Consider the following 15530-nt stretch of genomic DNA (forward strand, 5'->3'; position numbering starts at 1 on the left):
AACATGCCGTCGACGCTGCTCGACTCGCTCGTCGCGCAGCGCGACCAGTCGGGCGTGCTGTTTCCTCCACTCAACTTTGCCATGGTCCTGCCCGGTGCGCCTCCTTCGCTCAAGTCGAGCGAGACCACCCTGACCTGACGCCCCACCTCGACTTGATCGTTCTCCTGCTGCTCCTGCCTGTGCCCTACGAGCAGGCGTGTACCGATCCGGACACCCGCACAAGACCAACTTTCCCTTCCTCGACTCGCTGCATCTCAAGAGCATCATGTGCGCCTACACCTCCCTCTCCTCCTCGCCTTCCCTTCCCTGACCCACTTCCCCGCCCCTTTAGGTACCTCGCCACCGACGACTACCGCACCGACACGCACACGTGGGCGCAGGAACGCGGGCTGCAGATCTTCCACTTCCGCATCGAGGTCAGCAAGGACCCGGCCGTCGAGGTCGACGAGGACAAGGTCCGCGAGGCGCTCGAAAAGGTGCTCGGTGCGTCGGCCAGCGCTCCAGTCGCGGAATGCGCTCGTTTCGGGACACTGTACGGGCGCGGTGCTGACTCGCTCGGTATTCCGCAGACTCGCGCAACTTGCCCAGCGAGTCTTCGGTCTCTCCGCTTGATCCAAGCATGACTGTGCCGCTTCTTGCGAGCTGCGCGACCACGGTCTCGGCCGCAAGAGCGTGACCAACGCTGACCGAATCTCTCCCCCGCAGTCCTGATCCACGACAATAAAGGACGGCACCTCCCCTCACTACTCTCTGCACTCCTGCGCCTCGTGACCGACTGGTCGCTCGATGCCGCGCTGCACGAATACCGCATCTTTCTGCCGCCCGAGGACGACTGGGTCAAGGAGAAGCCAGGCAAGAGCAAGAAGGAGAAGGAGCGGATTGCGGACATCAAGGTGCGTTGCGTCGAAACCGCGCCCGATGTTTCATAGTTTAGCTGGCGACTCTTGGCGGGTGGGTCGCTGATTGACTCATACACTGCTTGCGCACAGCTCATTGACCGCTTCCCTCTGGACTCGCTCACGTACGACCCTCACTACGCGCCCGCTTGGCTCGCTCGCCGATGAGCAACGCCAGACATCCACTGGCCATTTGCGCCTCTTCGCGAGATCTGACATGGAACGGCGGATGGGACCCGTGAGTCTCTCTTCTGTGCCAAAATGGTCGCCAGGGTGTAAATTGCCCATCGCTAAGCCTTCCCTCTTCCCTCGCCTGATTCGGCTTCTTTCCATCGCAGCTTATGTGGGGTGAGTTATCTTGCGTCAAGAGCGTCAGCCACAATCGCAACTCGCTGACTCAATAGTTCGACCTCCCCTCGTCCCGTCCTACTTCGTGACCGGCTGCTCAAACATGTACAGGTCCGTCGCTCGTGATAGCCCTTCGCTGTCGCCGAGGTCTTCACGGGTATTGAGGGCGCGTTGTCTCCCTTCACTTACTATGTTGCGGGCCCTAGGCAAAAATGCCGACCCTGCGTCGACATGGCCGTTGGAGCCCCGACTGACTCGCTTTTTCCCTTCCTCCCTCTACAGGTGCCCTCGTCCCGCTCAAGAAGACCGTGGAGTCGTTCAAGGCTATCCTTGCCGGCGAGTACGACCCCCTTCCCGGGGACTCCTCCTGCATGTGCGTTCCGCCTCCTCCTCCTCCCGAGGCTTCTGGCTGACATTCCGTGTGTGCGGGATTGTGATACAGGCGGTCACCCCTAACCCTAACCCGTAATGTTAGGCGTGCGCTCATCGCGTTCGCGCGTTCCCTGCGCGCCTTGCTCCATCGTAAAGACCTCGGCGTGTTTTTCCCACTCCGTAGCTTTCCGCGTCGCCAATGCCTCGTCACGCTTCAGACCAGCCCTGAGCGTCTACCGGGCGCCCATCGTTGACGCGTGCATCCAAGCGAGCAGGGACGAGGAAAGGGGGGAAAGCTCGAGAACGGGCTGTTCGGTCGGCAGCTCGCGCACTCGACTCGACGGCGATTTGAGCTGCCGTGCAGCCCAGAGAGTTCTCAACAAACACACTCAAGGCGGTAAAGCAAGCAGAAAGAGGCAGGAGTCCAGTACTCGTTGCCCTCGTTCTCGTTAGGAAGGCCAACTGTGTAGAAGCGTGGAATCGCTCTCCGAGCATGAAGTACACTGGCTGAGACACTGACGAGTTCCACTGATAGCTTGTGAATGACTGACGCGATATGCGCACGGAAAGAAACCAAGAAAACGGAGCCGGGAGACAGTCGGGACGGTCCCTGTCGCGGCGACGAGCCGGAAGGGTCTGCACGATCATGACCGACCTTCATACGAGGCCGCACAAGGTCTAGAGCACGTAGCGGAAGTTCCTGAAAAGCGAGGGATCGTGAGTCGAAATATTGGAGAAGCCGAGCGCGAGCACTATACGCACGGGTTCTCCTTGACCGACTCGGTCTTGTCCTGCATGCCGGCAGCGGCAGCCAGCTTGGGGTCGGCCGGGCCGAAGTTGCGGTCGCGGCTCTTGTTCGAGGCGTACATGATGATCCAGAGGACGAGGTGTGCGACGAGCTTGGCGATGTAGGAGATCACTGCCGGGATTTCTGCCAGTCAGCCTTAGGCAGTAGAGCTACAGAGGCAGCACAGCACGCACTCATGGCCAGAGCACCCGATTGGTAGCGCGGCCGCTCGTCGGCGTAGATGAACTGAGGCCCAGCCCTGCACGTCAAAGTCAGGTTAGTTCGGGTGCTCACTCACGCGACGCACGACAGTATGCTCCCATGTTGCCTCCGCAATATGCTGTAGCCGTGAACAAGCACAATCAGTGAGTGGAGTCGAGCGCGAGACGTGTGGGAAGCGGATAGCCGCGCGTCTCCCGCGGGTCCGTGGGAAGGCAACTCGAGACTCAGAACGCACCTGCAAAGACCATGGCCGACGTGATGGAGCGCTTGGTGTAGCCACCGATGTTGGAAGAGATCATGACGAGACCCTGGCAGCGAAGAAAGGGTCAATGACTGCTTCGGAGAGGTTGTTTCCTCAAACCCACCAGGGTGAAGCCAACGCTCTGGAAGTTGACCTGCACAGCGCGTCAGAAGCGAGTCAGTCACACAGAGGAGTGTGCGAAAGAGAATCGAACGCACCAGCCAGAAACCGACGAGACGGCCCCAGTGCATCTCGGTCGGGAGGAACGAGAGCAGGGCGGTGCCGAGGACGCAGATGATGTTGCCGCAGGTGACCATGAGCATGCGGGTGTTCTCAAAGTACTTCGTGACGAGACCGGCGATGAGGAGAGAGATGATCTGGAACGAGCGGCCGGCGCAGTCGAGGAGGGCGGCGTCGAAGGTGTTGAAGCCCATGTCTTTGATGATTGTTCTAGCGGGCGTGTGACAAGTGAGCACAGATTCGGCTCAAAGGGGAAGATGCGGCAGACTAACCCAGAGAAATTGGTGAGGATGCCGTTCGGGACTGAGGAGCCGAACATGGCGATGGTGAGGCACCACGCTTTAGGGTCCATGAAGGCGGCCCACATGTGATCCTTGCGGAAGGTCTTTGACTTGATGCCGACGCCGTTCGCAGCAACACGAGCGACAGCGAGAGTGCGGTACTCGGGCTTGAGCCAGAAGGCGTTCGAGGGCGAGTCGGCGAGGAAGAACCACAGGATGACGCCCCAGAACACCGTGAGGATTCCTAGAATCAAGAACACTAGTTCCCAGCGCGGGACGGCGAGCGACTCCTCCGAACGTTTCTCAATGCCAGCAGCCATCAAAGCGCCAACTGCGCCAAAACAATGTTCATCAGTACATGCTCTGATTCTATAGGGTCTAGCCCGTGTTGTGCAGGCGCAACGGTTCCGCCTGTGTTGTGTGGGCACCAGGCCAGAACGAGGAAAACGTACTCATGCCGCCCCAGCCAACCGAGCTGTACCAGATCGTCTGGCGCAAAGGTGCCTCGCGACGCGTGTAGAACTGTCCGGTCATGAGCGACAGACCCGGGGTGACCGCGGCCTCGAAGAAACCTGTTCGGCGTGCGAGTCAGCACAGAACACGAGTCGGCGGTCACAGTCGCGTACCAAGCAGGAAGCGAACAGCCATTGCGGCGGCGAAAGATCGGCATCCAAGCATAGCAAGGACCATGCCGCCCCAGATAACGCAGGTTCCGCCGAGGACGCGGTTTGACTTAAAACGACCGATGAGATAGGCGGCAGGCTCCTGAGCGACGAGGTAGCCGAGGTAGAAGATCGACGCCGTCCACGAGTACTGGGAGGACGTGAGGCCCATGGCCTTGTCCATGCCAAATACCTGAAAGCAGGAAGGAGGCGTTGGTCAAGGCCGCAAACGCTCGAGTTCGCTCGCCGCTCACCTTTGCATAGTTCAGCGCTGTCTTGTCCAAGTATTGTAGCGTTTGCGTTAGAAGGAAGCTGCATAGGGCGGCTGGGAGTCAGCGCCCGTGTTATAGGAGCCTCAGCAAGAGCAGAAGCAGAAGAGACGCACAGCGGGAGTAGGAACCAGTCGATGCGGCGCAAGATAGTCCTGTTCTCCTCAGGAGTCTGTTTGAGCGATAAGAGTGAGCTTCATCTGTAACTGTGCACACGTACGCCCTTTCGAGCGAGGGCAGACCGCAAGGAAGGAAGAGCGTGAAGGGTAGCGGCGGGAGGGCTTTTTGTGCTGAACTCGACTCACAATCTCAGCCTGCTGCTGCGACTTGAGGTACTCGGCCTGGCCAACGTTGTCCTCGTCCTCTTCCTTGATGGTCTCGTGAGCAGGCGCCGCCGTGGCGAACTCGCGGTGGTGCGCCGCGCCGCCCTTCTCGAAGTCGATCGAGCTGGTGAAGCTACTCTTGCTCGTGGAGTCGCCCGTCTCGGCACGCTTGAGCTTGGGGAAGCCCATTGTACTAGCGGGTCCGAGTCGGTGTAATCGGGGATGAGCGAGAAGATTGAGAAGAGGGTTCGCAGCTGGACGAGGGGCTTAGCGCGCGGGGGCTCAGCTGGAAGAGTGTGGAGAGAGGAAAGAGAGGTGCGGAGGCCCCGAAAGCCCAAGAAGAAGGCGTCGGGCGCTGGCTGTCGCTCGAGCGAGATTTGACGTGGGCGCAGTGGGCGGTCACCTTTCGCACAGAGCGCATGATCGGCCCTTCATGCCCAGGCCACCAATCGAGGGTGCGCTTTGTAGTTTCGAGCGCTCCCGAGCCAACCTTTGATCAGGTTTCGTACGGCCGGCGAGAAACGGAGAGAGGAGAAATGGCCCCGAAAGTGCGCCTCCTCTTGGCGAGACTCGAAACAGGAGGCCCAGCATGCAGTTTGACGCTAAAGATGCGTAGCCCCGGGCCATGCGATACAGCGCGAGACGCTGCCCTGGCCACTCACGAGGGAAGGCGCCCCCCACGTCGACATCAATCGGACAGCTCAAGGGACAGCTCGCTCGCCTAGCGCCGGGTGCGGGCGGGCACGGGCGACAAACTGCATGCAGAGCCATTCATACGGAGCCCAGCGATAGCAGAAAGCCTTGGAAGCGGCAAACGGCGCGGTTGGCGGGCGACGACAATGCGAAGAGCTTCCTCGCCGTCGACAGCGCTCTCGGTGGTCGAGTTGACCATGCGAGGCACTGCAGCACTGAGCTGTGCAGTGTGTGTACAAGTCTCGCCAGCGGGGTTGCCCGAGGCCCAGACGTAGCTAGTGAGGGACGAGATGAAGGCCGTCGTGCCCGCCCGACGCCGGACTGTGATCGCCCGGCGCGCTCGCGCGGGCGGCGTCCTCCTGCGGCCCTTTGGCCCTCCCTTCTCCCGATCTCTCGGCGAGCCTGCAGACGCAACGCAAACCTTCCAATTGCTTTCGTCGCCGGGCGGCGCTGCTGTATGTTCGTGCCACGATTGCCAATCCGTGCTGTGACCTTCTGGCGCGGCATTGCAGCGAGCATGCGCTGGATACGAGGCCTGCCAGACAGCGGGACGTTGCGCTCGGGAAGCCACATCGGTGCGCCGCTCCGCCCTGATTTCGGCCCGTGCCCAAGGGCCGACGGGGGCAAAGAGCGGACAATTCTCGTGCAAAGGCGCCGACAAGTCGAGAGGCACGTCTCGCGTTCTGCGTGCACGTTGCAAGCATGCGGCGAACCAGGTACGAAGGAACGACGCAAGGGGAACGAGCGGGTGAAGACGGGTGCGCAAAGAGAGCGGGTCCACCCGAAACGTTCGTGCGACAGAGGTTTCCTCGACATGGAGGTTTCTGCAAGTACTGGGCCGAGGCGTCAGTTACTGCAAGAGACAAGGGCTGGGCGCTCCGTGGGGGATAGATGGCGCGCGCGTCGGGATGCGGGCATTTCGCCTCGACTCGCCATCGAGGAGCACGAGGTGAACATGTCGTGCAGTGAGCCGCAGCGACATGTGAGCATCGACCTCGTCTTTCCACAGTAGAGATAACGCCGAGTCAAGTGGTGCGAGAAGACAGGGGCGACAAAATGAGACGAACCGTTTGCTTCCGTTGTCGTTCTTGACAGCCCCCGAGATGCTCCGGAAAGACCTCATGGCGAGCGACCTGTTCCGTGCAGACATGCACACGGGTGTCAGTGAGAGTCACAGCAGAGAGTGAAGAGCGTTGGACCGACCCGTTGTCCCCCAGGCTCAACGCCGACCTGCGCTAGCCGTCTCAGCGCCGGTACGCCTCACCCGCATCTCGTGCCGTGCCAGTCGTCGCCGCACTCGAACCACTGATGGCCGGCGAGACTGGCCGACTCGTGCGCAATAGCTGGACCGCGATGTCGTCTTGCCACGCCCTCGTAGCTGCTTTCGCTCCGTCTGCCCGCTGCTCGATGGCGATGCCAGCATCATACATTGTTGCGAGCCTGCTAATCGTCATTCGTTGTCAGCAGAATGAGACTGCCGCTGTTGATGGGGTTCTGACGCATCGATGGACCTTTTCACGCACTCGCCAACCCCCAGGCGCCACCTCGCCCCGTCCACGTACTCGGCCTTTGTACAGCCTAGCTCGACAGACCCAGCTCCTTGAACCACGGATGAAGTCAAACTCGATTGCGACGTACCCTGCGTCCCGCGTCCTTCGCCGCTCAGAACCGATACCTCACGCTCCCCGGCTTGCCCCTCTCCCTCCTCTCCCTCCTCTCGCGCTCGGCATCCTCCTCCGTCCTCCCCTCACCCGCCCCGCCCGTGCCCGCAGCCGCGCTCGCCGCCTCGCGCTCGGCGCGCTCCTCGGCCCGCACGCGCTCGCGCTGCAGCTTGTCGTCCCGCTGCCGGCCGACGTCGGCGAGCCCGGCGTCGAGCGCCGCCCACCGCTTGGCGCGCTTCAGCTCGGGCGCTGTGTCATCTGCTCCGAGGTCGTCGTGCGCGCGCTTCGCGGTGGGTGACGAGGGAGGATGGCGCGCGCGTGCGGCGCGCACTCGGATCTTGAGCGTCGTGAGCGCATCGACGCTCGTCAGTCCGCCGGCCGCACCCGTCGCGCTGCTCGAAGCTGCCAAGAGGAGTGCCGGGTGCGAAAAGATGTTCGGGACGCCGGTTGCGAGGAGGTGCTTGTCGCGCTCGGAGAGGCCGGTCGAGGGCGCTTTGGGCTGCGCGGTCGAGCTGCTCGAGCCGTTGGGCTGCGAGGATGGCTCGGACGGAGAAGCGAGGGAGGCGGGAGAGAAGAGGGGAGAAGGGCCGGGCGCGAGAGAGGAAGAGGCGGAGACGGGCGGTGAGGGGCAAAGCGAGATGAGGAGGTCGAGGAGGGCCTGCGAGATGTCTGCAAACGCACGCCACTCGGCGTCAGTGCACAGATGGGAGAGGATCAGCGAGGAAAGCGACACCGCGCACCGTCAAGGTCCTCCGTTTCGCTCTCGCACGTTCGCGCCCAAGTCCTCCCCATCTCCTCGTCCCAGACGTCCTCCTCTCCCGCCGCCGCCAAGTCACCCTCCGCTCCCGCTCCAGCCGCCGCGAGCACGAATCCGGCGAGCCAGACGCACGCTGCGGCGCACGTGTGCGGCGGGTACGACAGCGGCACGAGCGTGCGGTGCAGGTCGGTCAGGAGGAGGAAGGCGGCGAAGGTGAGCGACTTGAGCACCGCGTCGTGCGAGGAGGATGGTGCGGGTGGTGCGGTCGTATCGGAGGTAGTTGAGGGGGAGGATTCGCGGACGAGCGGGAGGGGGAGCGAGGGAAGCGCTTGTGTGAGGCGCAAGAGGTAGCCGAAGGCGTCGCGCGTCGGTGGGGGTGCTGCAAGGCTCGCAGCAGCGAGGAGAGCATCGTTCGAAAGGGATGATGCAGCGGAAGGCAGAAGAGTGGTCGGGTCGACGGGATCGAGGGAGCGATGGAGGTTGAAGTTGAAGCAGATGGTTTGCAGAATGAGGCGCTCGATCCCGATCAGGTGAGGCCGGTGCGCCTCTTGTACCTGTGTGTGAGAGACTTTGAGCGTCGGCCGACTGCTATCCGCAGCAGCATCCCAAGCGAAACCTCTTGGAGGGTGCAGGGGAGACAGGCGAGCTGAACGCACCGCCACATCGCCCTCGCCCATCCCGTTCCCGCCCTCAAGGAGGTTGGTGACCTGCCAAGCGGCGATCTGGATCTCGCGAAGCTTCTTGAGCGTATCCTCGAGCTTCGAGGCGACGAGGAGAGCCGAGAGCGAGACGTCCTGGCGTGGGGCGATGCAGGGGTCAGTACCGCTGCACTGAGGCAACATAGCGCATGCACAGTGCTGCTCACTTGGTAGGCAAACTCGTTCAGGGCAAAGTGCAGGTGGAAGCGGTGGTAGAGGTCCTGGGCGGTTGCGATCGTTCGTCGCGGGCTGCAGGGACCCTCGGGTCAGCTTCGCTGCCTTGTCTGGACATTCAACAATCCCTAACGCACAAGCCCAGACGGTTTGCGACGCGCTCGATGAAGCCGCACGCGAGCTGGCGGTAGTGGTGGATCCGGGCGTCGCTCAGCACGACGCGCTCGTCCGGGTTGGCCGGGTCGGCCGAGCGCGTCGAGGCGTGCAGGTGGACCAGGTGCTCGACCTCGAGCGGCGCGTAGTACGGGCGGTAGTCGCGCGTGACGGCGAGCGGCGGTGCAGCCGGGGGTGAAGCTGCCCGCTGAGGAGGAGGCACGCCGACGAGGTGCATCTTGCCTGTGCACGGTACAGCAGAGGAGCAGGCGGCGGCCAGCAGTCTGCGCTGGCACAGCGGCGGTGCAGAAGGCGGCGGTGCAGAAGGCAAGGATGCGGTCAAGCACAAGACGCTGGCGATGAACGATCAGGAAGACGGCATGGGCAAGTAGATGCGTTGACTGGGCCAGGCGAGCACTAGTGTGCTATTCTATGGCCTTCCGATACACGCCGACTCCTCATGAGCATGGGTTGAACACAGAGACTTTGCTTCCGCGCGGTCTCCCGCAACTTTCGCGTTCATTCCTCGCTATCGTCTGGCTGGTCCGAACATGCACGGAGTCTAGAGGGTCGGGTGAAGGGACCCTGAAGCACAGACCTCATGAAAAGGCGGCGAGAATGGGAACAATCGGAAGTTGTCCACAACGCGACACCATCGTACCTCCTCCTCAGCCGCCGTCCGTGTACGAGTCTTGGCCGGAAACTTGCGACTGACCAGACCTTTTCCGAGGGGTCGACTGAATGACAGTCGGCAGGGATGTGAGCCAGAATGCAATGCGGAGACGGATGGTCGGGACGGCCGCGCGAGCGCAGCATCTCCTGCTTGTTGCCCCGTATTCGTGTTGCGATCGCCAAGACGCGATAAACTGGACGCGCTTCGTGACAGAGCGCGCGAACAGCCATCGCGTCGGCTTTGTGGGAAGCATCGCTCTTCAAACAGCCTCGCGCCGAGGCCGCAGCTGAGCACCGGTGTCCAGCGCATGCGACTGACTGCCGAGAGTCGCCTACAGCCCGTGCGGATCAGACAAGCGCAGCAGCATCGGTGCAACCAGAGCGAGGAGCATCACTAGCGATGACAGTAGTGAGAGCTGAGCGTGTCGGTGCCGAGGTTCGGAGCAATGGGAGCGCGGGACTCTGGCAGCACAGGATAGAGAGTTCAGCTCGAAAACGTTGTCCAGGCAGTACGCGCTCTCAGTCGGAGTGCGAGGGAAGAGGCTGCGCCCAAGTAGTTGTCCGTCTCGCTCGACTTGGTTGCGGCCGTCAGTCAGTCCGGCGCACTCGCAGCTGCGTGCGACGGAGTGCGGGCAGGATGTCGCAGGACCACGCGCGGGCCATCATCCACTCGCTCTTCTCGCCGCAGCCCGCAAACCCGCACCAGCGTGCGTCCCCACTCGCCCGCCCAAGCAACCCCGACCGCTGACACGCGCAGACGCAGCCCAGGAGAGCTTTATCGCCTACGTGCAGACCTTCGAAGACACCACCGGCACCACCCAGCGCAAGGCCCGCTTCCTCATCCTCGCAGGCGCGTCGCCCCACCTCGTCCTCTCTCGCGACCCGCTCGCGCTACCTGCTCACCCCGGTCCTGCCCCGTCGCGCAGCCCAGCGAGATGGCAGGTGCAAACTGCACAAGGCCAAGCAGAACGCCAACGGCAGCTTCTCGATCGGAAAGACCTGGCCCCTCGAGGACCTCCAGCGCGTAGAGGTCGGAAAGGTGCGCTCCTTTGCCTGCCTGGGACCCAGAACCAGCTCAGAACTGATGCAATGGCTCTCTCACAGCGGCTGGTGCAAGGGCGGATGCAGGTACGCGCCCTCGCAGACACCTCGTCCCCCTCAACTTGCGCTGACCCTGTCTGTTTCGTACCGCAGCCTCTCGAATTTACGCTCGTCATCAACAGCAAGACGTACCGCTACGACACCGAGCTTCCCTCGTCACAGCAGGCTGCCTTCCTCGTCACGCTCGTGCGATGCTGGCGCCGCTTCATGGACAGCACCGGACGGCCGCACCCGGACCTCGTCCTCGTCGGCTTTTCCGTCGACAATACGTCGTCGCAGCAACCTTCTGCACCACAGCAGCAACAGCAGCAGCAGCAGCGGCCAAGTCTGACAGGCTCAGGTGCCGCCCCGTCTCGCCCGCCTCGCCCCTCCGTGTCCGCTGCGGCGGGCCAGAAAGCCGACGGCTCGCGGCCATCGTACTCCTCGCAACCCGGCGCGCCGCTCGCATCCTCTGCGCGATCAGACTATGGCCCGCCGCCGCCCGGGTCCTCGTCCTCCTCCCGCCCATCTGCCACGTCCCGCAACCCCTCTTACGGTGACCCGGCCGGGCCGCCCAATGCCTCGCAGCAACAACAGCGCCCTTCGAACGCCTCGATCTACTCTCAGCGGCCGCCGTCTCCTCGGCGCGGGTCGGGGCCAGCTGGCGGTCCCCTCGACCGCGACGGCCCCTCGCGCTCCTCGGGATCAACCGCGCCCCCGTCCTCCCGCCCACCTCCCTCGCAGCACCCCGCGCCTCCGCCCCCACAGCAACCCTCACAAGCGCGCTACGAGCCGCCGCACCTCTTCGCGCAGCGCAGACCCTCGGGCATTGCGCCCGACGCGCGCCCGCCCAAACCCCCCGTCGCTCCTCCTCCCACTTCATCCTCGGCGTCCTCGTCCTCCCGCGCGAACGGTTCTTCCGCGCCTCCCTCTGTCTCCCCTGTGAGTATCGGGGGCAGGAAACCGCTCGCAGACGGGCCGATCGGGATCGGGATCGACTTTGGCGGCGGCTCGCCGGGCGCCAGCAGGCCGCCGCTCTTACCGACGGCGAGCTCGTCCTCGTCGACCTCGACGACCGCGCCGCGCGAGGGGAGCCCTTCGCGCGCGCGCGCGGCCGCCGCTTCTCCCGTCGCGGCGGTGCCGAAGAAGGCGGTCGACGAGGTCGTCGACGACGAGACGGTGCTGTCGAACGTCGAGGAGATGCTCGAGGGCTTCGAGTGGCGCGGCGGGGCGGCGGGCTCGGCGGGAGGGGGGATGGCGGGCGCGCTGAGTAGCGCGGGGAGGGCGGGCGGAGCGGAGGGCGCCAAGGGGAGGAGCAAGGCGGACGAGATGGAGAGGAGGCTCATTGGCGAGCTCAAGGCGCTCGAGGCGGTGCGTCGACGCTTCTGTCCACCTTTGCGCAGCACGGGTACTGCGCCGTGTCGGGCGCATGAACGTCGGGTCATTCGTCTGACGTATTCGACGCACAGGCTTCGATCTATGCCATCATGGAGTCGGACGACCGCGTCACTGGCGTTATCAAGCAGCTGGACGATGCGTTGGCCGAGCTCGACAAGATGGATCTCATGATGGGGCTGTACAAGACGCAGCTGAATGTGCGGCGCGGGCCTCGCTCTGGCCTTTCCGCTCGGCCTTGTTCCGCAGGCTCGCTGTGGCTGACGGATTGACGGACCTCGCGCAGCTCATGACGGACGACATCGCACACATCGAGTCGCAGAACCGCGGTCTGCAAGTGCAGACGTCGAACCAGCGCGCGCTCCTCTCTGAACTCGACAATCTGATGGTCCGCTCCCTCGACTTCACTGCGCCTGCACCGCATCGCTGACCGCTCTGCCGCGCAGTCGACCATCCACATCCCCGAGAGCGAACTGACGGCGCTGACGAAGGAGTCGCTCGAGAGTCAGCAGGGCGTCGAGCGCCTCGAGCGCAGCTTGGTCTCGCTCTACAGGGCTCTCCTCAGTACACGTGACACGGGTGCGTTGCCTATTCGGCCCGTTCCCGTGCAGCGACTGATATGACTCGGCACACACAGCTGTCGGCGACATGGCCGCCGCCTCGGAGCGCGTCGGCGAGTACCGCGCAAAAGCGCAGCAGTTCAGCAAGCGCATCTTCGACTTCCTCTCGATCATGTTCAAGTTCCAGGTCGACCAGCTCCTCAATCCGAAGGAGCCCGGCGCCGCGCCGCGCGACAAGGGCAAGCTGCCGAGCCATGCTGCCATGGAGGACTACCTCGGGAGGTACTGCGGCTTGATGCTGTTCGTCAAGGAGATCGACCAGACGCGTTATCAGCACATCTGCACCGTGAGTCGCGGGCTCTCGAACGTGCTCGGAAGGGAGCTTGAGCTCATTATTTTTGCTGCTTGCCCAGGCCTACTTCACCGCCATGAGCGACCTTCACCGGCAGGAGATCCAGGAGCTCATGGGCGTGCTTCGCGGCCAGGTCAAGAAGGCCACGGACGATGAGCTCGAAGCCAGTGCGTCGGAAAGGGCGCATCCGCAGTCGCGATAACTTGCTAACGCTCTCTCCCAACGCAGGCTTCAGCGCGAAGGAATCGCCGACGTTGCGCCAGGGCTCAATGCGCCGCGTCGGCACGATTGCGCGTAGCCCGCTCGAGGGCGGGCGGAGCAAGGACAAGGACGGCAAGCTCACCGCGAGCGAGGTGCGTTGCATTGCAACGCTTGATCCAACGCCAAGCCCACTGATGTCTTCGATTCGTACAGGCTTTCTCGCGCGGCTTGCAGCAGATCACGCCGCATTTGTCCCGCGAGCAAGGCTTCATCTCCGACTTCCTCCACATCAACTCGCTCGAGTCGAGCATCACGTTCGCCGACTACATGATGCTCGAGACGTTCTTCCGTCGCGGCGCGTCGACCTTCCTCGCGCAGCAGGCGCAGCAGGGCAACCTCAAGGATGTGCGCAATGCGATGGAGCAGGTGTTTGGCTTCTTGGAGGGCGAGCTGCGCGACTGGATTGACGGCGTTCTGCAGCGCGACTCGATGTGCGTAGGGTCGCTTTCTCGCCTGCTGGTGCCGTCTAATCAAGCACAGAAGCTGATGACGAGTTCCGCCATACGCAGGCAAATCGTCGGCATCCTCGCCACCCTCGACCGCTTCGTTCTCCGAGGCGAGGAGGAACGGAACGAGTTCCTCATGCGTACACTGCAGAAGCAGTATCAACGCTCGCTCGGCGCCCTCGAGCGGTCCTGCGTGGGTTCTCTCTTTCCTTTCCTGCAGTAGTACGAGTACTGATGGCTGGATTGCGCGATCGATGTGGGTCGCGCAGAAGGAGCAGATCAAGAGCATCGAGCAGACCAAGCTCACGCTCAAGAAGCGCAAGGGCGTCGTTCCTTTCGTTCGCGTCTTCCCGGTGCGCATGCTTTCCGTCGCGCCAAGCTCACTCGGAGTTCATCTGACGCTTGTGTGCGTGCCTGTCCGCGCAGCTCTTCGTCGCACGCGTCGAGTCGCAGCTCGATGGCGCCGACAACCTCAACATTCGCGGCGTCATCAACGAGCAGTATGAGCGCATCGTCGCCGCCATCTTCGACTGCTTGCAGCAGATGGCCAAGATGGATGGCGAAGGTCACGGGCAGGGTGGCGAAGACAAGGACCAGCTCAACTACCACGTCATCCTCATCGGTGCGTCTGGCCGCGACTAAGCGAACAAAAGAGGCCACAAAAGATTGCGGCTCGCTCATTGTTGGGTTTTCCTGTCGCAGAGAACATGCACCACATCATCGCCGTCTTCTCTAACAAGCAGAAAGTGGCCGCCCTCGCACCGTTCGTCACGCAGGCCCGGGCAAAGTACGACCAGAACCTCGCAGCGTACATCCGCCTCGTCCTTCGCCGTCCGCTTGCCCGACAACTCGTACGCCCTTTCCCCTCCGAGCTGCAGGCGGGATGCTGAAACCGCTCGCTCGAGCAGGACTTCTTCGCCGGCCTCGAGCAGCTCCTCCGCACAACCCCTCCAACCGAAGTCTCGCTCCACTCGGCGTACACGCGCGCCGCCTTGCGGCGCATCACTGCCGACGTGCGCGCAAAAGACTTGCGCAAGGGGGTTGACGCGCTTTACAAGCGCGTCGACAAGCACTTTGGCGGCGAAGTTGCTAACCAGGCAGCCGAGCACACCGATGTGCTCAAGACGGTGTGGAAGGCGTGCGAGGACGAGGTGACGCGCCTAGTGAGCAATTGGAAGGCGCTCGTCGCCAAGTGCTACCCGGTGCGTGGCGCTTCCTTCGAGCTTGACTACGACGCGCTATCGAGCAGGCCGCAGGCACTGATGATTGCCCGACCGTACTTGCAGGACGAGAAGAGCGGAGGCATCGAGGTCGGCCGGCAAGACTTGCATGCCTTCTTCGTCAACGCGCATGCTTCGTGAACGGTCTCCCTTCCTCTCCCTCACGACTCTTTCGCATCATGACGGTTGTCCTTGCTGTTGTACGAACCTACTTCGTAGTCGCTCTCCCCTTTGTGCAGTGTAGGAATAGTTACGCTTCCTGTGCCCACAATTAGGGCAGAAGTGCAGCACAGGCGGGACCGGTTGATGGGGCGCATCCGAGACCAGTGCGTTGCTCCCGCAAATCAACAGTCTGCTCCGCCGTACTGATCTGTCCGCTCGACTAGCCGTAGGTCGGAAACAGCGCCGCCTCGAACGGCTTCTGCTCCCGCTGCGTCTCTCTCTCTTGCTTCTCCCCCTTGCGCGGCTCCCACGACTTGGCCATTCACTTCGGGGAGCCTTCCGTGATTGAACGCTGGCACGCAGTCTGCCAGCAGCACGACGTCGGATGAGAGCGCCCCACGCCACGGTCCGTTATTGTGACGAGAGCGTTGACGGGCCTTCTCAAGGTGGATGGTGGTGACGAGTGCGGAGTTCCCGCCTCTTTCTGCTTGCGAGGTTGCTTTTTCAGTGTTTGCTGAAATCTGTTTGAGCTGTACAGCAGCTCAAAAGGCTGTCGAGTGCGCAAGTTGCCGACTGCTCCGCCGGCCGGCACGCTTTCACTCCTT

The 15530-nt window shown here is 62.9% G+C and overlaps 4 protein-coding genes across 4 annotated transcripts; 2 read left to right on the top strand and 2 right to left on the bottom strand.

The window, feature by feature from the left end:
• Nucleotides 1-3: 3 nt before the first annotated feature.
• JCM10292_001227 (uncharacterized protein) lies at nt 4-1064 on the top strand (the record flags this gene model as incomplete). The annotated part of the gene is made up of 6 exons (XM_076648734.1): nt 4-94; nt 195-267; nt 332-483; nt 570-587; nt 706-893; nt 990-1064. The coding sequence occupies 6 exons, from the start codon at nt 4-6 to the stop codon at nt 1062-1064; spliced, it is 597 nt and encodes a 198-aa protein (XP_076505680.1).
• A 1230-nt stretch (nt 1065-2294) lies between these two features.
• On the bottom strand, nt 2295-4830 carry JCM10292_001228 (uncharacterized protein; the record flags this gene model as incomplete). Its single annotated transcript, XM_076648735.1, has 13 exons — nt 2295-2316; nt 2379-2535; nt 2598-2662; nt 2707-2743; nt 2861-2933; nt 2991-3020; nt 3085-3316; nt 3379-3718; nt 3840-3959; nt 4014-4242; nt 4304-4361; nt 4435-4490; nt 4624-4830. 13 exons carry the CDS (start codon nt 4828-4830, stop codon nt 2295-2297), a joined length of 1626 nt encoding a protein of 541 aa, XP_076505681.1.
• Nucleotides 4831-6996: 2166 nt separating this feature from the next.
• Nucleotides 6997-9015, bottom strand: CTK2 (Ctk2p; the record flags this gene model as incomplete). Its single annotated transcript, XM_076648736.1, has 5 exons — nt 6997-7664; nt 7736-8306; nt 8409-8546; nt 8618-8699; nt 8762-9015. The coding sequence occupies 5 exons, from the start codon at nt 9013-9015 to the stop codon at nt 6997-6999; spliced, it is 1713 nt and encodes a 570-aa protein (XP_076505682.1).
• A 1071-nt stretch (nt 9016-10086) lies between these two features.
• On the top strand, nt 10087-14904 carry JCM10292_001230 (uncharacterized protein; the record flags this gene model as incomplete). Its single annotated transcript, XM_076648737.1, has 18 exons — nt 10087-10156; nt 10213-10299; nt 10376-10488; nt 10554-10577; nt 10644-11900; nt 11999-12124; nt 12211-12312; nt 12371-12503; nt 12562-12830; nt 12898-13003; nt 13065-13189; nt 13251-13528; nt 13607-13736; nt 13813-13896; nt 13970-14165; nt 14246-14394; nt 14452-14745; nt 14830-14904. 18 exons carry the CDS (start codon nt 10087-10089, stop codon nt 14902-14904), a joined length of 3618 nt encoding a protein of 1205 aa, XP_076505683.1.
• Between the last annotated feature and the right edge of the window lie 626 nt (nt 14905-15530).

Source organism: Rhodotorula paludigena (genome assembly GCF_050403205.1).
Source record: "Rhodotorula paludigena JCM10292 DNA, Rt_paludigena_JCM10292v1_ctg18, whole genome shotgun sequence".
Lineage (NCBI taxonomy): Eukaryota > Fungi > Basidiomycota > Microbotryomycetes > Sporidiobolales > Sporidiobolaceae > Rhodotorula > Rhodotorula paludigena.